We start from the raw sequence: 20,267 nt of genomic DNA on the forward strand, positions 1-20,267 counted from the left end.
CCCCTCCCTCCCCTCCTGTGCAGCCCTTCCGAGGCTGGGGCCACACGTGGCCGGGCCACTTCCTCCCTACCGACCGTGTGAATCGCTGGTCGCTGCGCGAGGTCCCGGGGAAGGCCCCTGGTGGCCTCGCAGGAGTTCAAGCGCGTCGTGCCGCGCGTGCAGCAGGTGCGGGGAGGGGGTGCGCAGGAGTGATGGGTGGGGAACAGGGGGCTGGGGAGGGCAATCGTCTGTGGACCAGGGGAGAGCAGGGGCGCAAACCCTGGGCGTGTTCCCTCTGCGCAATCCGCTCACGGCCAGCCCCTGCCTCGTGGTCATGAGGCCTGGCCCACCCGCCCCTGCCAAACCCCAGGCTCCCCCGCCTTCCTCCCGCCCTTCCCTGTGAATCCTGCACCCCGCCTGAATACACCCGCCCAGGGCTGGCGCTGGCTGGAGTCCACCTGGCACCTGGACCTCTCCGGCCAGCTGGTGGATGCGGTGGATGCCGACGGCTGGGCGTACGGCCTGGACTTTGGGTGGCTGGTGTTCCCCTTTCCCGAGGGCGGCGGGCAGAAGAAGTACTCTGACTTCGTCAGGCGGCGACGCTGGATCCGCATGCGGGTTCCGGTGGAGGAGGGGCTGGGGGGGGACGCCGCGCCGGCGGAGGGGGACGAGGCGGTGCTCGCGGCCGAGCCGCGCGGCGCCTCCCTGCTGCTCCCGGGGTCCAGCGCTTCGGGCTGCGCGGGCCCGATCCAAGACAGCGAGGGCCAGTGCAGGGCGCTGGCGGCCACCCTCGCGGCCGCGGCCGTCGCCGCAGCCCTGTCCCTGGCCGCAGGGGAGCGAGGGAGGGAACCCCTTGTGGATGCCTGGCCACGTGAGGGGGACGGGGGCCACGTCGGCGTGGACCCTGGACCCAGCGATCTGCAAGTCGGTGACGGTGAGACCCCAGGCGGCGCGCATGAGGAGGGGAGGACTGAGTCGGCTGCCGAGCCGGCAGCGGCCTCTGCCGGGCTGGACGAGGGGACGGCCGGCGAGGATGCCGCCTCGGTGGTGTCTCCGGCCAGCTCTGATGGGACTGAAGGGGGCTCAGTGGCCCCTGACACCGGACATCTCATGCTCTAGACCTGGCTGATGTGAAGGCGCTCGATTGACAAGGCCGCTGGATGGGGTCACAACACCAAAAATAGTGGAGGCAGGGAAGGGGCAGATCCGGGTAGTGCTTCGGCAGGCGATTTTCGGGGCTCCCGGTTTGAGTGTCGATCAGGAAGTTCGGCATTGGGGAGCCGAGTCAAAGGTCGGCGCTGGTACAGGGGCCCAGCTCCGTCGCCCATCGACGTGGACCTCTCTCCTCGCAGCCGGGAAGCTGGTCAACGGGAGCTGGATCAGATTCGATAAGGCGAGACTGGTTCAAAGCTGGTGTCCGAAAAACCCACCAAGGGTCACATGCCCAGGATCCACTTTCTTGTATGTACTTGAACCACAGGTTCGTGGGGGTCGATGGAGGAGATTCGGGTGTGCTGATGCAGGTGGTCAACGTGGGCCAAGGGAGACGGGGCCGTGGACGTCGTGCCCGGTTTGAACTTCAGATTTGGTGGTCGGGGTCGAACGAAGATGCGGTCAGGGGACCGGCGTCCGCGTTGAAACTGAAAATTTGCGGTCAGAATTGACCGCCAGGGTCGATTATTTTGACGAACTAGGGGCCAGGATTTGAAATTGTCGAAGTTGTGGTCAAGCCTTCACGAGTCGGCGGTCATATTTCACTCCTGTGCTGACATTCTGCCAAGCGATCGGGCGCCCTGTACCCCTCCCATTCTCTTCACTTCCTTGAAGAAGCACTGCTCCAGCTCCGTCCGTCGCTGCCCGTCGGTCGACTGAGACTCTCTCCCGCTTGCAGACCCTGCCAGGCGTTGGAGCCAGCAACCTGCCCCGCAGACATACTGCTCGTGAGCCTCCTACCCCACCCCTGATGCCATCAGCTATGCTCGCCAGCTACCCCCCCGCGAGTCGACTGACCAACGACTGCTCGACCCCGCGATACAAGCGTCGCCTGCCGATCGACGATCCCATGCTGGAGGAGCTCTCCATGACCGGTATGCGATGGTCTTATTGGCAAGTGGAAGTGGTCGAGTCCTGCACGATGCTTGCCAGCATTCCCCATCCGGTGGCCGGAAGGGGTTGGGGAGGTACCCGACCTCCTCTCCTGGAGGTTGGCGGGAAGGCTCGGACCTGGTCGGGCCCGGCACTCCCGTTCCCCGCCCAGCTCACCTGAACACCCGCCCTCGGGCTCCCCCAATCCTCACCATCATTCCTGATGGTGTCACCTGCAATGACCCCATCAACGCCGGTCCACGGCGAGGTTCTCCCCTTGCCCGCCGTTTTCGGTGTTCAAACAGATTCTCCGTCGGCCCCCCTTTTTCCAGAGACTCCGATCGCCTTCCGCGTTGACAACGTGATCCGAGCTGTGAGTGGCTACAGCTCCGTGTTTTTGTGTCGAGGGCAGCTCTATAGAGATGCGAACGGTCAGATAGGAGCCGCGGCCCAGGAGCCGGGCGTCTCAGACCTCGCCGACGACCTGCTCCGCGACGCGGAGCTCTACATCCGGTGAGAGTGCGGGATCACGGTGCATTGCCGGGTATGTCGCGGGCCGGAGGGCGACCCCTTCCTCCCATCGACGTTCGTCCCCGAGAGCTCACATATCTCGCATGCCTCCCATCAGGTACGAGCCCCCCTCGCCCAAGGCCAAGCGACGATGCGCCGGCCTCTCCCCCTTCCGCCTCACCCTGTCCACCTCCGACGGCAGCATGCTCTCCTCCTTCCGCGGCCTGAGCTTCGAGCTGGATGTGGATGAGGCTCAGGGGGTCGTGCACTGGGGCACCAGCCTCGCCCTCGCGTTTCCCGCCAGCAAGGACCTGCAGTCCTTCCTGACCTGTGTGGGAGCGCTCAGCCTCCACAGGTGCCACCTCCCCCTCTCCCTCGCGCTGTGTGAGCTGACCGCACCGGCAGCCACGCCCCCTTCGCCCCTCGCCCGGAACCAGGCTGACCTGGCCCCTGCCACCCCCAATGGCCGCCTGGGCGGCACGCAACACAACAAGCTGGTGACGCCTCCTACCCTTCGTGGCGCCAGCACCCCCGCCTCGCCCCAACTGAGCACCAGCACCGCCTCCCCATTTTCCCTTTCTACCCCCAAGCTAGTCTTGCAAAGGGCCCTGTCGACAGAGTTCATGACCCTGAGGGCCTGAGCCGTATGCCCCAAACCCAGTCCCCAGACGCCAGGGTGTCCTGATTCCCAAGCACGCACGGGACGGGGCTGTTCCCCGTAGGACACCCTCCCACAACCACACCCACACCACAGCACCTCCACTTTGCTTCTCTTTACCTCGAATTCATGTGAGCAGCGTGGTCGCTTTGGTGCCCCTGCACCATCGGAGCAGCGTTCTTTCCTTCTTGTCCTTTGCTTTGCTAGGCACCCTCACCTCGAACACTTGGACCCCGGTGAGAGACGGGGGTCGGCAGTCATCCAAGGCTGACCCCCCGGCACGCACCGTGGTCTTCATCATCACCCCACCAACGTCTTGTTGTGCCAAACATCAGGACTCTGTCTTCTCCGCTATGGGCGAGGGGCCTCTGCCCAGCTTCCTCACACCGCACATGCCGTGTCAGTGCCACCGCTTACCACCCCACCCCGCATGACGCTGAGGTCTGTACGCCATCCCCACTCCCCGCCACCCCATTGCTCCATACCCACTTTTGCCTGGGTGGGGCCACATCCGCCCATTGTTTCTTGTGATAACAGCCTTGTCAGCCTGGGGCGCCAGCTCTGGGCGGCAGGCGTTTGGCCCCCATGCTACCCCCCACCACATCGCTTGCTTGGCGCTCGGGGGCGGGGGATCGTGCGGCTGGCGTCCTGCAGCGCTGACCACCCCCCCTTCACCTACTACGGCGCTGAATCTGGACGGCTGGCCCGGTACAACCCTCCCATGGACATCCAACAACTGCAGCGTAGAGCGAGCGCCAACCCTTCAGCCCGCGCCCCTGGCTCCTTCCTGCCTGCCTGCGCCCGGCCCCACCCCAACCCTTCCTCTGGTGCCACACTTGAACGGGCCTGTCGTGCTCCTCTAGGTCACATGCCGTGCCATTCCTTCGTTTTTCCCGCACTCCTCCCTGCTATTCACGGACTTAACGACGTAGAGTGATCTTGCCAGAGCAGGGGGATGCGCGGGGTGGGGGAAGGGTGCGTGGCGGAGGCAGGGGGGGGAGGGGTGATGGGAGTGCAGCGCCGGCGCCAGGTCAGCCGCGAGCCCCGATGCCGAGGTGGAAGCGCGGCACGCCGGCGTCATTCCAGGCGTACTCCAGGCGTAGGGGCCCGATGGGCGTGTCCAGTTTTACCCCGACGCCCAGCCCGTGCCCGTTCCCCGGCTTGCCCCGCGCCCCGGCGGGATCGCCGAGGACGAGGGCCCCGCTGTCGAGATCTGCAGAGATAGCGGGGTGAGGGTGTGGCTTTCGGAGGGGGGAAGGACCCACTCAGGCAGCCGGCCTGGGGGCCATGCATTTCCCTGAGAGGGGTGTGCAGTGGCTCGAATGCCAGTCAGATGAGCACCCATGCAGGCGGGGGCGCATGGGGCGCTCCGGTTGTGGGGTGGTCCTTCCACCGGGCGTCACCCACCCCCAGCCATGCAGCTCAGTGGTACCCACACCCACCTGTGCCATAGTCGGCGAAGAGGACGCCCTCGATGGGCGCCACCAGGGGGACGTGCAACTCCGCAGTGCCCACGGCATACCGCCTCCCGGACCCCACCCCGCCTGTCGGAGAAGGGCGCCGGCGGGGAGGAGGGTGGGTGGCCACTTGTTGAAGCGCAGCGCATGGGCGACAGTCCTCTCATGAGATGTACAGCGACCCAATCGGCCCGCCCCGCAGTCAGCATGCAATCCTGGCGGGCTGCAGCGCCGTCCAGCCTCGCCAGTCCTCCTTCCAACCCCATCCTTCCCCACCTTCAACATAGCCGCGGACGGAGTTTGTTCCCCCAATGGGGAAGGCCTCGTAGGGGGGGAGGTCGCCCACCACAAGCCCGCCCTTTCCTGAGAACCAGAGCCTGTGCGGGCAGGAAAGGAAGGCGCAGCGCGTGCCTGGACTGTCCCCTTGCGGCATGCAGTATCATTGGTCCAGTGGCCCCCCAGCCTCGCCCTTTGGTACCTGCAAGCGAGACCAAGCATCCCAGACACACCCCCTGCTCTCTCATCCCTCATCTCACTTCATGGGCCCCAAGGGGAGGGACTTGTCGGCCCGCAGCGTGAATCGGTTGAAATTGAGCCAGTCGGTCTGGAGAGGGAGTGCCTGCTCCATGCACGCCAGGATCTCCCCGCCGCCCGAGGGCGGTCTGGGACAGTGAAGAAGGAGGGAGGGATTGGGTGGTGAGACCTCAAGGCATCCAGCCGCAAGGTCTTGCTGAGGGGCCAGGTGACCACCATTCCCTCACCCTGCAGGCTTCATACAACCCCATGCAGCAGCTGACTGCCGCCCAGAAGTTGCTGGCAATTCTATGGAGCTTGGCAATTCACAAGGACCCTCCAATAATCCCCGGCCTCCACCTCCTCTGATACCCAAGACCAGCCTGGCACGCGTCTCCCCCCCCCCAAAAGTCCTCCTCCCTCCCCTCACGCGTATGCCAGGCGCAGAATGCCCAGCGCCATCGTGTCCTGCCCCGTCCCGGAGATGGTGAGCTGGCCGCCATAGCAGTCCTGGTCCAGGGGCCTCGCGCGCTCGTCCCTGGGGGTGGCCCTCTGCCAGCTGGCGCCCAGGCCGCCCTGCCAGCCGATGCCCAGGGGTCGGCTCCACTCGACGCTGCCGCCGACCCTCGACACGAAGATGGACCCGGCCGAGGCGTCGGCGAGGCTGCTGCAGGCAGGGGGGAAGAGATGATGAGCGGGTAGGGAGGTGTGTGCGTGTGTGTGTGGGGGGGGTTCCCTGAAGTACGCACGCATGAAAGTCATCGCCGCCGCCAGGGTGGTGAGGAAGGCTGGCAGACAGAGGGCATACTGCCGGTGCAGCCTGCCACGTCGAGCCTGCGCTTGGGGCCGCGTGTACGCTGTGCCCTGCGCGATTCCAAGCCCGGCCCATTCCAACATGCGTGTCCCCTGCAAGCTCCCCAACACCATACCCCCTCCCCACTTCAAACCCAGCCTCGCACCTCGCGCCCTGCGCCCCGGGCCTCGGCTGCGGCGGGCGGGGAGACCCCGGCCCGGGCCCGGCGACGTCCTCTCCGACTGCCTTGCCGTGGATGGCGGCCACCGAGGCCTTGGTGCTCTGCACTGTGATGCTGCGGGAGGTGTGGTAGGGGTCCCCCCGGATCCAGGGGTCGGTGTGGGACACCCGGAAGGTGGAGTCCACCTGTTTGTTTTGTGGAAGATGGGAGATGGAATTTATGATGAGGGGGCTGTCGCGGGGGATGAGAGATGGACAGCGATGATGGTTGCTGTGTAATTCCAGTGAACAAATGAAATCATGTCAGTACAGAGGGACCGAGGGACCAGCCCCGGCGATGGCGCAAGGAGCAGTGTCTCCATGCCAACCCCTCACTCCCAGCGATGTGCCTGCACGCCCGATGACTGGGCTTCCCCTCCCCAGTCACGACACCCCCCTATTTCACACACCCTCTTGAAAACAAGCGCTTGCAGGGTGGTGTGAGGTGCAGCGCACACCCCCTTCGATTCCAGAGATACCCCATCAGACATCAGTCCCGCACCTGGCCCAGCTCGGCCGAGGCGGTGAGGCGCTGACCCAAGCCCATCAGGTTGCGCTGGGAGTAGGACAGCTGCCCTATGAAGCCCGGCAGCGCGCCCTCCCCCGTCCCCGCCGCCGAGACACCCGTCCCGGCGCTCAGGCCCCCAAACTTGCGCTCCCTGACCTCCAGGAAGAGGTCGACGCGCGGCGCGTCCATGGTGGACCCCTCCGCCGGCTGCGGCCGGATGGACACGTCGTCGAACAGGCCCGTGGCGTACACCGCCTCCACGTCCCGCCGCGCCTGGGCCAGGGAGTAGACCTGCCCCGGCTGAGTCAGCATGTGGCGCAGAATCACCTCGGGCCGCGTCCGGCCCTCGTCCCGGGCCTGCGGTGTGGGGATCAGTGGGGCCACATGGGTGCAGGAAGCGTGTGGGCATGCGTTCGTGTGTGCTGTGCGCAGCGCGGGCATCCAGGCGCTGTGTGAGCGGCCGCTCGCGCAGGTGTGTGCGTGCGAGGGAGCCGACGGGAAGAGGTGACAAAGGTGTCCATGCAAGCGCCAGGGAGGCAGGAACCAGCGCGGCTCCGGCCCAAGGCACGCCTGACTGGCAGCGCCCCTGCCACCGGCTCCTCCCTCTTCCCCACACACCTCCCCGGTCTTCTTGTCCAGGAAACGGAGGTGAAGCCCCGCCACCTGCGCCTCCGACACCGCAATCTGCACGGTGTTGGACTCCCCCAGCTCCACCTTGGTGACCTGGCCCAGGATGCCAGAGGCCTCGTACCAGGCGTTGAGCTGCTCGGTGGCTTCCGTCAGCGCCTCGAAGTTCAGGGTGCGGCCGTGCAGGCGGGTGAGCGCCGACTGGATCACCGACTGGGGCAGGCGGTCGGCGCCCACGACCACCACGCCGTTGAGCTCAGGGTTGGGCGTCACCTGTTCAAATGTTTGGATGGGGAGGGGGGGAGGGTCTGAACTGGCAAGGGTGGGGGCTGGCTACACCTTGCCAGTCTCCAGCAACCAGCTTGCACCAGGTCACCCTGCCCGTCACCAGTCCCCTCATCCCCCTGCCCAGACCTTGATGGTGAGCTTGACTCCGTCTCGGGTGTCCTCCGCGCTGGGCTCGCAGGCCGCAAAGTAGCCCGTCCCAAAGATGCGTCGCAGGTCGGCCTGGACCTCCTCCAGCGTATAGGCAAAGTTGGGGCGCATAGTCAGCGCCTCGCGCGCCAGCTTGCGCAGCTCCTCGTCCGCGCCGGTCACCTCCAGCTGGGATTGGTTGGGGTCGGAGGGCCGGGGTCAGGGCAAATAGGCCGGTCACTGGACGACGCAGGGCTTTGCCACGCTTGGTGCCGCCTACCCAACTCATGCAGCAGCGTCTGCCATGCACGCTGAGGGGCAGCACGAGTAAATTTCGTCTCCCTCACCTCGCTGATCAGGATGGGGTCCGAAGACAGGGGCTCACCGGGGGGGCCCCCCACCGCAGACTTGGAGGCAGAGGCAAATGCCAGACGCCCCGGCCTGCGACGCGAGGGGGGCGATGCCAGGGCGTCCCGCACCCCATCCAGGGCCAGATCGAGTTTATGATGGCATGTGCGCTGCAGGATGGCCCCGCTGCGAAGCACGCCCTGCCATCGCGCCCGTGCCTGGTCGAGCCACACCGCCAGACCCGGCGCCCCGGCCTGGGGCTCCCCCTCCCTCCGTTTCCACCGGCGCGACGCGGTCAACATCGGAAGCTCTGGGCTGGCCTGAATGCACCGGGGCTGGATGTGCGCTGCATGGTCGCGGGGGGCCTGCCTGCTGCTGCAGTGCCGAATGGATCATTTTGCATCCGACGCCGCACGCACAGCAGCAGGGGTGCGTTTATGAGTGGGGACTCGGCTGCCCCAGGCCCAGATCCTCGCAGCTGGGGAGCACCAGGCCTCGGGACGCGACCGAGAATCTTACAGCAATGCATCCTCTGGAGGTCAACAAGGGTAGAGGCGGGGGGGAAGGGCTGGGAGCACCCCTTGCGAGCTCCCAGCGTCGCCGCACGCAACCAGCACATGTGTCATCGGAGGGCGACGCTCTGCCCCGTCCAGGGGTCCCCCGTCAGCAGGTCCACCACCCCTACACCAGGGCCCTCGGGCGAGCAGGCGGGCTCCCCGCTGCCCTGGCTGGACCCGGGCAGGGGATGGTCCGAGGGCGACGCCGCCCCCGCGCCCGCCAGGTGGCGTGCCCAGGGCGCGTCGGAGGGCGCCTTGCAGGCCGCCAGCAGCGCTGGGTCGACGCTGAGGCCCTGAGCCAGACGCTGCAGCGTCTACAAAGTACAGGGGATCGGATCGGCGCGAGGGGGTGGGTGAGGAGCGCAGAGGGACGCCGCGTTCCGCGTGGCCCGGCCTCGCACCCAGTGACCTCTGACCGCTTGCCAGCGCCCGCCTGCCACACCTGGGCAGGCATCGACCCCGGCCGCCAGGCCCCGCTTTCCACCCTCTCACCTCCAGGTACGTGTCGTGACCGGGTAGGACCGGGGTGGGGGGCACCACGACGTGGAGTGCGGTGCCCGAGCGCGCAGCGCCGGCGCCGCGCATCGTGTGCTCCACCTCGGCGTCGACGCCCGGCCACGCGTCGAGCGCCGCGCGGCTGCGGCCGCCCTCCGCCCGGGCCCGTCTGCCCTCCGCCCGGACCCGGTCCCCGACCTCGCCCTGCTGCCCGTCCAAGGCCAGCCGGGCCACGAGGCCCCTGAGCTCCTCCACATACGACTGCTTGGCGGGGCGCGCCCGCTTGGCACGCTGGGGGTCGGCGCCCTCGCGCGGCGGCGCGGTGGCGCGCTCCCGGCCCGCGGCGCGCTCCCGACCCAAGCATCGCTCCCAGCCCGAGCACCGCTCCCGCGTGGCGCACCGCTCGCGGTCGGCGGCGTCGGCCGCCGCGCACGCCTGGCGCGCCCGCTTGGACCCCGGCTGGCCCGGTGCCTGGGCCGCCAGCATCCTGCCGAGGCGGGCGGGGTCCACGCGCTGGAGCAGGGTGTTGCGCTGTGCGCGCTGCGCCTCGCGCCGCGCCTCCGCGACCGCCAGCCGCATGTCCGCCGCGCGGTTCAGGCGCGGGCTGCGCGGCGGCGGCGGCCTCGGCGGCTCGGCCGCCAGAGGGGCCGGTCCGGCCTCTGTGGTGCTCCTCGTCCGGGGGGCCACGGGGCGCGGCAGCATCACCACCTGCCGCTTCTTGGCAGAGGGCGGCTGCCGCGGCGGGGGGCCGGCGTCCGGTGCCATGGCGCCCCTGGACGCCGGGCGCGCGGGGGGGCTGTCGGGGTCCAGGAGGCCGGCGCATTGAGGTCCGGGGGAAGTGGGCCGGGCGCCTGCCCCGTGGGTGTGCTGTGCGGGCGCTTGCTGAGCCAGTAGCTGCTGGCCGGGCGGGTGAAGCGCACCTCCCACGGGCCGGACGCCTGAAGTGGAGATGGTGGGGGTGGCGTCGGAATCGTCAGGCGGGGATGGACGCTGTCGTGGGGAAGCGCACACCCCGCGGCTCCCACCCTGCAAAGCAAAGGCCGCGCGACAGCCCCCCGGCGGCAACTCACCACCCGCCCTGCCCCCCACACTCCTGCCCTTCCTGGCCCCCATCCCACCGCCTCCCCTGCCCTCCCGCAAGCTCACCCTTCAGTGGGGACCCTCGGGCCGGGGACGCGTTGCTGGCGGCCGCCAGCCCGGCCACACGGGGCAGGGCTGGCGCCAGACACCGCCTGGCGCGCCCCGAAGCGCTCGGCCCTCGCGCCGGGGACGCCCCGGCGCCGGCCACTGGGGACGCCCCGGCGCCGGCCACCGGCGACGCGTAGTTGGGGACGGAGGCATGCCCTGCATCCCCGGGACTGCCAAAGGCCCGTCCCCGGCGGCCATCGGGCTCCAGGCCAGGATTGGGCGGCCGGGCCCGGGCCGGGCCGCCCTGCCCCGCCGCCCTGAACCGCGCCTGGGCCCGATTCCGGGGTCTGATGGGCGGGCCCTGCTCCAGGGGGACAGGGACGAGCTGGCTGCTCCTCAGGGACGCGGCGCTCTGGCGCAGGGGGTCCATGGCGCACGGCACGGAGCGCAGGTGGGAGCTGGGCCGGGCCGAGGGGCCGGGCCCGGGAGAGCGCGGCGCAGAGGAGAAGCAGCCCAGGAAGAGGCGCCGGAGCAGGGACATCCCCACCCCCCGCCGCCGCTTTTCCAAATAGGCGAGCCTGCGCCGGCCAGGGAGTGGGTGGGTGGGAAGGAGATCTGTGCGCAGTTTCCCAAGCAGTGAGCTCGGGTGTGGAGGCCGTGTGTGACGGCGCACGGGCCTCAGGCTCAACCCCCACTCACCTGGCGTCCACCTCGATGCTGTTGTCCAGGCGAGCTGGGCGGCCCCGCAGGAAGATGGGGGAAGCATGCTGCGCAGTGTGCGGGTTCAGGAGATGGGAGCAGAGAGGCTCCTGGCTCACAGTGGCACTGGTTGTGGCACAGGCATGCATGCGCATGGCGTGGTGCACGCGTCTGACTGGCGGTGGTGCTCCTGCGACATCGTAACAGCCAGCCTGGGGTCCAGCAGGCGCTCCACGCCCACTCGGTGTCCCGCACACCTATCCCACACTCACCTGCTTCTCCCTGTAGTCGTCCAGGGGCCGCGCTTGACGAAGGGGGCTGGAGTGGGCATGAATGGCGGGGATGGTCTCGTACACATTTTGGACACAGGCGTCCACTTTGCTCCTGGCCGCCTGAACGCCGGCCTCTGCTGGGTAGCGCGATGGGCCTGAGCCCTGGCTCAGACCACAACGAAAGGGTGCCGGATGTTGAATTGTCGCCTCGGAGCGCTGCATGATCGTGCTGCTCCTCCTGAGAGTGGTGTTGTGGCGCCTGAGGCGGGCAGCATGATCCAGGGCGAGCACTAAAGGATTTGGGGCCTGAAAGGACACTGAAAGGGAGACCCCTGCGGCCACGGGACCCCAAAATTTCACCTGCAAGTATTCAGCATGTATCGCATCACCTCTCCTTGCCTGCTAGTGCACGATGAGGATGCTCCACGCGTGCAAGTGTCCGGGATCTACAAGCGGACGTGTGGTGTCAAGCATAGCGCCTCGTCCGGTTCGCCCCTTTTTGGTAGGTCATGCGAAATTATTCATCACCAGGTTGAGCAGGAGTGGCAGAGAGAGCTCCGCCGCAAAGTGTGCGGGTTCAGGAGATGGGAGCAGAGAGGCTCCTGGCTCACAGTGGCACTGGTTGTGGCACAGGCATGCATGCGCATGGCGTGGTGCACGCGTCTGACTGGCGGTGGTGCTCCTGCGACATCGTAACAGCCAGCCTGGGGTCCAGCAGGCGCTCCACGCCCACTCGGTGTCCCGCACACCTATCCCACACTCACCTGCTTGTCCCTGTAGTCGTCCAGGGGCCGCGCTTGACGAAGGGGGCTGGAGTGGGCATGAATGGCGGGGATGGTCTCGTACACATTTTGGACACAGGCGTCCACTTTGCTCCTGGCCGCCTGAACGCCGGCCTCTGCTGGGTAGCGCGATGGGCCTGAGCCCTGGCCCAGACCACAACGAAAGGGTGCCGGATGTTGAATTGTCGCCTCGGAGCGCTGCATGATCGTGCTGCTCCTCCTGAGAGTGGTGTTGTGGCGCCTAAGGCGGGCAGCATGATCCAGGGCGAGCACTAAAGGATTTGGGGCCTGAAAGGACACTGAAAGGGAGACCCCTGCGGCCACGGGACCCCAAAATTTCACCTGCAAGTATTCAGCATGTATCGCATCACCTCTCCTTGCCTGCTAGTGCACGATGAGGATGCTCCACGCGTGCAAGTGTCCGGGATCTACAAGCGGACGTGTGGTGTCAAGCATAGCGCCTCGTCCGGTTCGCCCCTTTTTGGTAGGTCATGCGAAATTATTCATCACCAGGTTGAGCAGGAGTGGCAGAGAGAGCTCCGCCGCAATCGGCCCTCACTCTGTCTGTCGCGGAGAGCATTCATACCCGGCGTTACCTCCGTGGCGGTACCCCTCCGCTACTGGCCGAGCGCGCTGCGGTGCACCACCTCTGCAGTACATGCGGTACATAGTTGCCTCGCACCTTTACCTTGGCGGCCAACCCCGCACATCCCTTTTCCGATCGCACGAGGCCCGTGACGGTCTTCTTCGGAAGTTGAGCAGCCATGGGGAAGTGCGGCAAGGGTACCGGCAGCTTCGGTGAGCGGGGCAGCCCATCCTGGTGGCGGAGGGGCGGAAAGGCTCGAACTTGGGGAATCAAGTCCGAATCATCGTACCCATGCTCTCATTGTAGGTAAGCGCCACACAAAGACGCACTCGCTGTGCCGTCGTTGCGGCCGGCGGTCGTTCCACAACCAGAAGAGCACCTGCGCTGCCTGCGGATACCCATCCGCCCGGAAGAGGACCTGTAAGCTGGATACCTGGCTGGTGGACCGGATCTTTGATTAAATTTGGACATGTCGACTCGCTGCCGGTCCCCGCGTAGCGCTGGATCCATTACGCGCGTGGTCCAGGAGCATGACCTTGGCACAGGCCCTGATTACAGTACAGTACCTCAAGCTCAGGCCCGCCTTCCCCTTCTCCTTTCCCCCAACCTGCGCAGACCAGTGGGGCCAGAAGGCCATCCGTCGGAAGACCACCGGCACTGGCCGGATGAAGCACCTCAAGGAAGTGCACCGCCGCTTCCGCAACGGCTTCCAGGAGGGTGAGCCAAGGTCTCCTGTCCATACATCTGTGGAGGTGTTGGCCTGCAGTGTTCTGCTTTGGGGCGGCTCGATGTCTTTCTTTTCCCGTCTAACGTCTCCCTCCCTCGCCCTGCACTGCCTCACCACTTCCACTCCCTCCTCTCCCCCAGGCGAGGCCAAGCGCGTGCAGCCCGCCACCACCGCATGATTTGCACTCCTTCCAAGGACCTAGTCGTGTGTAACAGTCATCAGATCGTGCAGGGGGGTGGAGAGTTATGTGCACTTCTTTGTCTCCTCAGTCAAATGTCAGGTATGTATGGAAGTCGCAGTCTGAGCAGGGAGCAGGAGTTTAGCGCCATGGCAGTAGGCCTTCTGCAGGATTTTCTTCTTGGATGCCAGGCTCTGGACCGGACTGAAAGGCAGCTGGGAGCAGCTGCCGAAATTGACGGGCATGGCCTCGGGCCAGCGAGTGCACAGCCTTCCATGATGGCAGGGTGGGTGTGCCGAGCATGTTCTGGGCGCTCCAGAGGCAGCAATGGGCCCCACATGCGGGGCGGCGGCGTCTGAGAGCATCCGCCACGGGGAGAGGATTCGTATGCTTAGGCGGGAGAATCCAGTCGAGCGGCCCAGCGCCGCAGCTCCCCTTCCTTCACCTGGTCCTGTGCGGGAGCAGGCGCAGGAAAGGGTGGCAGCCGAGTACGTGGCAGCAGACCAAGGCCTTGGTGGAGCATCAACATGGAGATCGCATCTGCCACATAGCTGGGAGGGGACGGTGCACCCCCGGGGGTTGTCGGGTTGCATGTGGTGAACCGAGAACCCAACATGCCATTCCTAGCCAAAGGCAGCACAGGGTGCTCCCACGGCGGTCAGGGCAGAGGTGAAACCCAGCCGACACGCGACCCTCAAACCTGAAGCTCACGGGCGAGGGCCTGCTTGGCCTCTACCGCCGCCACCTTGCACGCAGCTTCCTCTGCTGCGAGCCGCTTGGCTTGCTCCCGCGCCTCCTGCTGGGCGGCGGCCAGGGCCTGCCGCTCGGCCAGCCGGCCCGCCAGCCGGGCCTCCACCTGGTCTGCACGCTCACGCAGGACGCTCGCAAGGCTGGCAGCCTTTTTCGAGCCGGCGTCGACTATGAGGCCTCCAGCTCTGCTGGAGGTGTGGGCTGAGGCCTGGTTAGCCGACTCACACACGGCCCGTGTAAAGCAAAGGAACAAGAATGTGAAAAGAGGTGCCCTCACCTGGGAGGTGAGAGGATTGTGTTGGGTCCAGGCTGCTCTGGCGCATGCTGAGCAGCCACTGCATCCGAATACCATGCTGCTAGGAGTTTGGAGGGGCTCAAGTTGTGAGGGAAAGGCTGCTTCTCGTCCATCGAGCATTCAGATATGGGGCACCGGGGGTCGTCCTGGGCAGGTTGGGCCATATTGGCAGCTCCAGCGCATCCTGAAGGATGTGAGACGTCTTCCTCCACAAGGTCTGAGGTTGCATCCACATCCAGCACGGATAAACCGCATCGCTCTATTGGCAAAGGTGAGTGTGATTTCCTGTCGAGCACCTGACTGCGGGCAGTACTCAAGATGGCCCCTCCATGGCGAGTTGAGGAAGTCTGCTCCTGAGCCAGGGCCCTCGACTGGCGTGCCGCCAGGCCATCCGAGCCGAAGAGCTTGCGTGGTGCCGACTCCCAAGCATCAGGATCGTGGCGCAGAGCGCGGGGCATGTCGTCGGAGTTGGGCCAGGGTTGGGTGGAGGGTGGTGGCGGTCGCACCTCGGCCATCTCCCAGTGCGCCCTGCCCTTGAGCCGGCTGTGGAGTGCCACCTCACCCTTGAGGTCCGCCACCCGATCATCATGTGCTCTTTGGCGCTCCAGCCGCGCCAGCGCAACACCATGGCCGTGGCCTCGGGACATGCGTCCCGACATGGGGCACCAGGTTGACCTCAACCGATGGGATGGCAGCAGAGTCACAGGGACATTAATTTTGGTACACGGATGAGAGCATTGCCTTATGGGGCGGGATGGCCTCAGATTGCCCTGACTCGCTCTTGCCGAGCAGGATGGTACGGGACCCCCTCGGCGCGGTACCTCCGCGTCGTAGGCTTCCCCGGAGTAGTGCGGGCAGGATGGCATCAAAACCCTGCTGTGGAAACAGATAAAGGTGCTCATCTCGAAACGTGAAGCGAGCCCAGCGGGAGTGCAGCCAAGGATTGTGTCAGCAGAACAGGGCCCCGGCGGGTACCCTGTTTCACAGTCATGGTAAGCAAGAGTGGTTGGGCATCAACTTCACGAGTAACCCTCGCCAGGGCTAGAAGAAACAGTGTATTCTCTTCCGCAGGCTGCCATCGGCAAGTTTTTCGCCTTTGGAGCAGGGGCGTTTGCCTTCGGATATGGCCTAAAGTCCCTGGACGCTCTTAGTTACTATTTCGATGACAAGTGCGTGCGTAGGGGCGAGAGATCACTATGGAAGAGTCAAAACTCCGTCCTTTTATCAGGAGCATATCCTGAACGTAAAAAGTATGCTAATCCGTGCATATCACTTCACTTCCTCATGATGCCACAGGCGTGCAGCACAGATGTACGAGGCTGACCTCAAGCGGCGAGCAGTCGTGGTAGGTGTTGCAAGAGAGGGAGGGAATGGGGGAGGAAGGCACTGCGCCAGGCAGAGGTGTAATTTTTGTGGCCTCCCACCGATTCCAAGCCCCCTGATTCCTTCCCCATGTGCTCTCTGATCAGGAGCGCCAACGTCTACTGGCTGAGCAGAAGGCTAGCGTCTGACATCCCAATGGGTGGCTCCTGACTGTGCGTTCATCCACTCATGGGTCTTCATGCCAGTATAAACTGATTGGCCACACCCAAAACTGCAAGAATGGCTCCCTCACAGCAGAAAGATCATCAAATCTCAGGTACTTAACTTCCGCTTCGAGATTTAGAACAAGTTTCCTCGGTAGGAGGACACGAAAGAGATGTCAAAGGGGAAGTGGGTGCCAATGGCATGCCCTGAGCCAACGACGCTGTAATCCCTCCTCCCCAATGGACACCTTCGGGGTGGAGGGGAGGCCTATGGGGAGGATGACGAGGATCCTTCCCGAGGGTCAGATTTCGGCAGCCAACATAGTAATTTGGCACCAGCGACCATTTTCGACGTTTGTGTAATTGCTCCATCGTCGATCCACGGGTGCGCCCTGCGCGGCAACCTGACCTCTCGGGGACCAGCGCTTGTATCCCCGCATCGGTGTGGGTCCCTCTCCCGAGCCGCGTCCTTCCGCAGGGGCCCATGCTGCGACAGGCTGCGTCTTGCCGGGCGCTGGTGCAGGCCTGCAGGCTGCTCGGGCCAGGCGTGCCCGAGGGGGTGCCGGCGTTGCAGGCTGCCGGGTTTCTGCCAGCTGCGGCCCCAGCCACCCAACTCCCTGTGTCCCGGGCCTTCATCGGGCTCCCCAGCCCTTTCGAGACTGGCGAGTCCAAGAAGTTCCACGAGCAGAAGGTCCTACCGTGAGTGTATGCCACGGTACAGGTCTGGATGCTGGTTGGGGGTGTGAACCTGCGCCCCTGGGCGGTGCCTTGCGGTGTGCACCGCCCTTCCCACCTCCAACCCCGCCCCACCCTCCTATCCCGCGCCCTGCATTCCCGTACCCAAGTGCTGCCCCCTGCCCCCGCACCGCCCAGGTACACGCCGGAGGAGATCTACGACGTCGTCGCCGCGGTGGAGCACTACCACGAGTTTGTGCCCTGGTGCGTGCGCTCAGTGATCACCGCCCGCAGACCGCCCAACTACCTGGAGGCCGAGCTGGAGGTCGGCTTCCAGATGTTCACAGAACGGTGCGCTGCTCGCTAGCTTGCTTGCCGGTGGCGGAGGGTGCTGCAGGTCGCGCGGGGGCGTGGCGCGGGGGTTCGGGTCTTCTTGCAGTATGAGGGGCCTGAAGAAACTCCGCATGGTGCGAGGCGAGCAGCAGTGCTTGGATGGGTGGCGGTCGGCAAGCTTATCCTAGCCACAAGGGCTTCCCCCACAACCCACTCCATGCTGCTCCCCCCCGCGCCTTCCTGCCCCTCCCTGACGCATTTCCCTTCTCTTTTCTCTCTCCAGCTACATCTCTAGAGTCACGCTGCACCCCGGCCAGGCCATCAGCTCCAGCGTGGGGGACAGCACCCTCTTCCGCTACCTGAACAATGAGTGGCGCTTCGCGCCGGGCCCGCACCCCGGCAGCTCCCGCCTCGACTTCTCCGTCGACTTTGCGTTCAAGTCCGCCCTCTACCGCCACCTGGCCAACGTCTTCTTCGCCGAGGTGGTGCAGCGCATGATGGGCGCGCTGGAGGGGCGCTGCACTCTGCTCTACGGCTCGCCCGTGGCGAGGAGGGCGGCGGCGCCGGCCCCGGCGGGGCGGGGGCCCATGCCGCGATAGGCGCGAGCGGCACGGGTGGTGATGGCGGCCGGCGGACCGGGCTGCGCCTCGATCCAGGCGGCCCTCCCACGACCGAGTCTGGGCGGTCAAGCCAGGATCGAGGCCAGAGGGCGGCACCTCGAGAAGGACAGGCAGTGCAGGCCTGTGATTGCCACAGCGGAGCCTGGCATGCAGCGCTGCGCACAAAGGTGCCGAGGGTGCTGGGGTCGCATGCGAGATCGCACAGACCATCGGTCAGGCGACCCCAGAGCGCCACTGCATGCCATGCTCTTGCGCCATGTTGCATGCAGCGCAGCCCCGTGCCCCGAGTGTCTCTCAGGGTCAGGCCCGGGTGTCAACCGATGGCATACCCGCAGCTGGAGAGATTCACGACCAGGATCACATACAGTCGCGCGTGGCATGGCAGGGAGGCAGCCGCCCGGCAACACATGCACTGTTGAGGTGGGGGGGGGGGGGGGGGCCGGCAGCATGTGCCGACGCCGCATGCCCTCTTCCGTCATCGTCAGCTTCAGCCGCCCACGCACTCCCTGGCCCAGGCAATCAGCCGTCCACGCACTCGTACACCGCCACACAGCGGGCCGGCACCATCACCATCAGTGCCTGGTCGCGGCCATGGACTTGTGGGGCCCGTGGCTGCGCCCGGGGATTTGGGAATGGGGTTTGAGGGTGGCTGCAACGATCCAGCTCCGAGCAAAGTGCGCGAGCCCGCCGGCCTCAAGCACTGAGCCAGGGACCTTCCCACCCGCAGAGGGGAGCGTCAGCTCGCCGAGCTCCCCTGCCTCACAGATACGTGACCCTCACCTGAGAAAAGTGCTCTGTGGCGCCGTCCACCCTCCCCTGGCCCCCAAACTCCCGCGCATCGGAGTCGAGCACGGGGCGGTACTTGCCGGGGCGGGGCGCTGGTACCTGGGTGGGGGAAGGAGGGGCAGAGAAGTTGGGCGAGGGACTGATAGGGTGCAGCGCCCATCGCGAATGGTGGGCCTGGCCGAACTCTCGGCTCCCGGGAGCACAATGGGTTCCCGCTCTGCCCTTTTCCATACACTAGACCCGTGTGCCAAGAGTGTCCACCTCCTCACCTCCAGCCCCTGGTAGCTGGTGCTGGGCGACCAGTTGAACACAAAGAGGTAGGGACCCCTCTCCGCCACCAACACCTGTATGTCGGGTAGTGCCACGAGAGGGAAGAGCCTTCAGACGCAGACCAAGTATGCCTGCCAGACGGGCTTCGTGCACATGAGGATGCATGCATACACCGGCGCGCAGCTACCCTTGGCCTTTGAACCAGGGCACGGCGTATCTTAACTTTACTCTCCCTTCCTCATAACCCTTGCCCATTCAGAATTGCTTCCCCCCCTCAAGCCACACCTGGCGTGCATCGTCTGCCAGGGTGACCCACTGGTGCCTAGAGGCAATGAAGCCTCCCTTCTGGTCCAGGGCCATGCATGCAGCATCCCACCGCCCCAGTGCGGGGTACAGCAGGTCATCGGACTGCAACAGGCTCCACAGGCGGCGGCAGTGCTCGTAGCTCCAGCCATTACCCTCCCTGCGGCAGGGGATGAGGGAGGATAATAGGAGTCTACGGGGTAGGGAATGTCAAGGCGGTCTCTTGATGTCCCTGCGGCGGCAGCTCCCAATCCCGCAGGCCCAGGCAGAGCTGAAGCGGTCCCCACTACCCCAAGATAGGGGTGAACACGCCTGGGGAAGTCGATCCAGTCGGGGTGGCCAAACTCGTTGCCCATGAAGTTGAGGTAGGACTCGCCACCCAGGCACATGGTGATCAGGCGGATGAGCTTGTGCAGTGCAATTCCCCGCTCAATCCTGGGCGGCAAGGGGTGCTGCCGCGCCGACATGCTGGTGTACATCTCCGTCCCCATCAGCTGGAAGGCTGGCCAGGGGGCGAAAGAAGGTTGGGTGGATGGGTGTGCGTGTAAGGGACTGCGTAAGAGTCGTTGCTCATGTGCATGGCGCTTGGTTACTGGCCGAAGGCAATGACATGCCTGGCCATGTGGCAGCCTGGATCAGCCTGATGCACCCAACCATGGCATGCTGCCCAGAATGCTCTCAGCAGCCTGCGCTCTGGCCCCTCCAAACACGCCAACCGTATGCTGCTGCCCCCGCCTGCCACCCCTCGGACCCTCCTCGCACCCACCTAGGGTCTGGTCCCCCACCAGGGCCTGGTCGTGGCTCTCCACGTACCCCACCGTGGCCTCGCTGTACCGCCGGTCACACAGCGCGCTGGCCATGCCCGTCATGCTCCAGTCCTCGTCAGCAACCTGCTTCACGGTGCGCACCCAGAAGTCGGGCTCCCCCATGGCCAGGCGGTAGTCGAATCTGAGTGTGGGGCAAGGGGGGAAGGGGAGAGGGAGGGGTGTGGCACGAGAGCTGCGCGGCTGTGACGCGGATGCCGGGACAGGGGAATTTTCTGAGGGGCGGCGCGGGTATCACCCCGGCGCGGCAGCGGCATGCCGTGGGCGTGACCAGTCCCTCGCCCCCTTCTGCGCAGATTCCTGGTCACTCCACCCTGCATGCAACCCCCCTCCAGCACCCCCCTCCAGTA

General features: G+C 65.9%; 8 protein-coding genes across 8 annotated transcripts in view; 5 read left to right on the forward strand and 3 right to left on the reverse strand.

Annotated features, from left to right (window-relative positions):
* Positions 1 to 1,098, forward strand: part of F751_3563 (hypothetical protein) — a gene marked incomplete at both ends in the record, with an annotated part of 5,560 nt that extends 4,462 nt beyond the window's left edge. Inside the window, 2 exons of the mRNA XM_011403476.1 lie at positions 24 to 120; positions 350 to 1,098. Of these exons, the coding sequence (XP_011401778.1) occupies positions 24 to 120; positions 350 to 1,098 (846 nt within the window). The remainder of the gene's footprint in view (positions 1 to 23; positions 121 to 349) is intronic.
* An 856-nt stretch (positions 1,099 to 1,954) lies between these two features.
* F751_3564 (hypothetical protein) lies at positions 1,955 to 3,215 on the forward strand (the record flags this gene model as incomplete). Its single annotated transcript, XM_011403477.1, has 4 exons — positions 1,955 to 2,066; positions 2,397 to 2,577; positions 2,693 to 2,906; positions 3,012 to 3,215. 4 exons carry the CDS (start codon positions 1,955 to 1,957, stop codon positions 3,213 to 3,215), a joined length of 711 nt encoding a protein of 236 aa, XP_011401779.1.
* Positions 3,216 to 4,263: 1,048 nt separating this feature from the next.
* F751_3565 (Outer envelope protein 80, chloroplastic) lies at positions 4,264 to 8,413 on the reverse strand (the record flags this gene model as incomplete). The annotated part of the gene is made up of 11 exons (XM_011403478.1): positions 4,264 to 4,445; positions 4,675 to 4,776; positions 4,966 to 5,066; positions 5,226 to 5,351; positions 5,633 to 5,866; positions 6,011 to 6,066; positions 6,239 to 6,361; positions 6,717 to 7,079; positions 7,341 to 7,622; positions 7,764 to 7,952; positions 8,111 to 8,413. The coding sequence occupies 11 exons, from the start codon at positions 8,411 to 8,413 to the stop codon at positions 4,264 to 4,266; spliced, it is 2,061 nt and encodes a 686-aa protein (XP_011401780.1).
* A 320-nt stretch (positions 8,414 to 8,733) lies between these two features.
* F751_3566 (hypothetical protein) lies at positions 8,734 to 9,742 on the reverse strand (the record flags this gene model as incomplete). The annotated part of the gene is made up of 3 exons (XM_011403479.1): positions 8,734 to 8,982; positions 9,362 to 9,404; positions 9,564 to 9,742. The coding sequence occupies 3 exons, from the start codon at positions 9,740 to 9,742 to the stop codon at positions 8,734 to 8,736; spliced, it is 471 nt and encodes a 156-aa protein (XP_011401781.1).
* A 3,418-nt stretch (positions 9,743 to 13,160) lies between these two features.
* F751_3567 (60S ribosomal protein L37) lies at positions 13,161 to 13,535 on the forward strand (the record flags this gene model as incomplete). Its single annotated transcript, XM_011403480.1, has 1 exon — positions 13,161 to 13,535. The coding sequence occupies one exon, from the start codon at positions 13,161 to 13,163 to the stop codon at positions 13,533 to 13,535; it is 375 nt and encodes a 124-aa protein (XP_011401782.1).
* A 920-nt stretch (positions 13,536 to 14,455) lies between these two features.
* On the forward strand, positions 14,456 to 15,118 carry F751_3568 (hypothetical protein; the record flags this gene model as incomplete). The annotated part of the gene is made up of 1 exon (XM_011403481.1): positions 14,456 to 15,118. One exon carries the CDS (start codon positions 14,456 to 14,458, stop codon positions 15,116 to 15,118), a length of 663 nt encoding a protein of 220 aa, XP_011401783.1.
* Positions 15,119 to 16,590: 1,472 nt separating this feature from the next.
* Positions 16,591 to 17,735, forward strand: F751_3569 (Coenzyme Q-binding protein COQ10-like protein B, mitochondrial; the record flags this gene model as incomplete). The annotated part of the gene is made up of 4 exons (XM_011403482.1): positions 16,591 to 16,805; positions 16,980 to 17,132; positions 17,398 to 17,596; positions 17,721 to 17,735. The coding sequence occupies 4 exons, from the start codon at positions 16,591 to 16,593 to the stop codon at positions 17,733 to 17,735; spliced, it is 582 nt and encodes a 193-aa protein (XP_011401784.1).
* Positions 17,736 to 18,253: 518 nt separating this feature from the next.
* F751_3570 (1,4-alpha-glucan-branching enzyme, chloroplastic/amyloplastic) overlaps positions 18,254 to 20,267 on the reverse strand; it is a gene marked incomplete at both ends in the record, with an annotated part of 5,480 nt that continues 3,466 nt past the window's right edge. The window contains 6 exons of the mRNA XM_011403483.1: positions 18,254 to 18,346; positions 18,515 to 18,619; positions 18,790 to 18,864; positions 19,076 to 19,253; positions 19,439 to 19,595; positions 19,860 to 20,041. Of these exons, the coding sequence (XP_011401785.1) occupies positions 18,254 to 18,346; positions 18,515 to 18,619; positions 18,790 to 18,864; positions 19,076 to 19,253; positions 19,439 to 19,595; positions 19,860 to 20,041 (790 nt within the window). The remainder of the gene's footprint in view (positions 18,347 to 18,514; positions 18,620 to 18,789; positions 18,865 to 19,075; positions 19,254 to 19,438; positions 19,596 to 19,859; positions 20,042 to 20,267) is intronic.

This window comes from Auxenochlorella protothecoides, assembly GCF_000733215.1.
Source record: "Auxenochlorella protothecoides strain 0710 unplaced genomic scaffold scaffold37, whole genome shotgun sequence".
NCBI lineage: Eukaryota > Viridiplantae > Chlorophyta > Trebouxiophyceae > Chlorellales > Chlorellaceae > Auxenochlorella > Auxenochlorella protothecoides.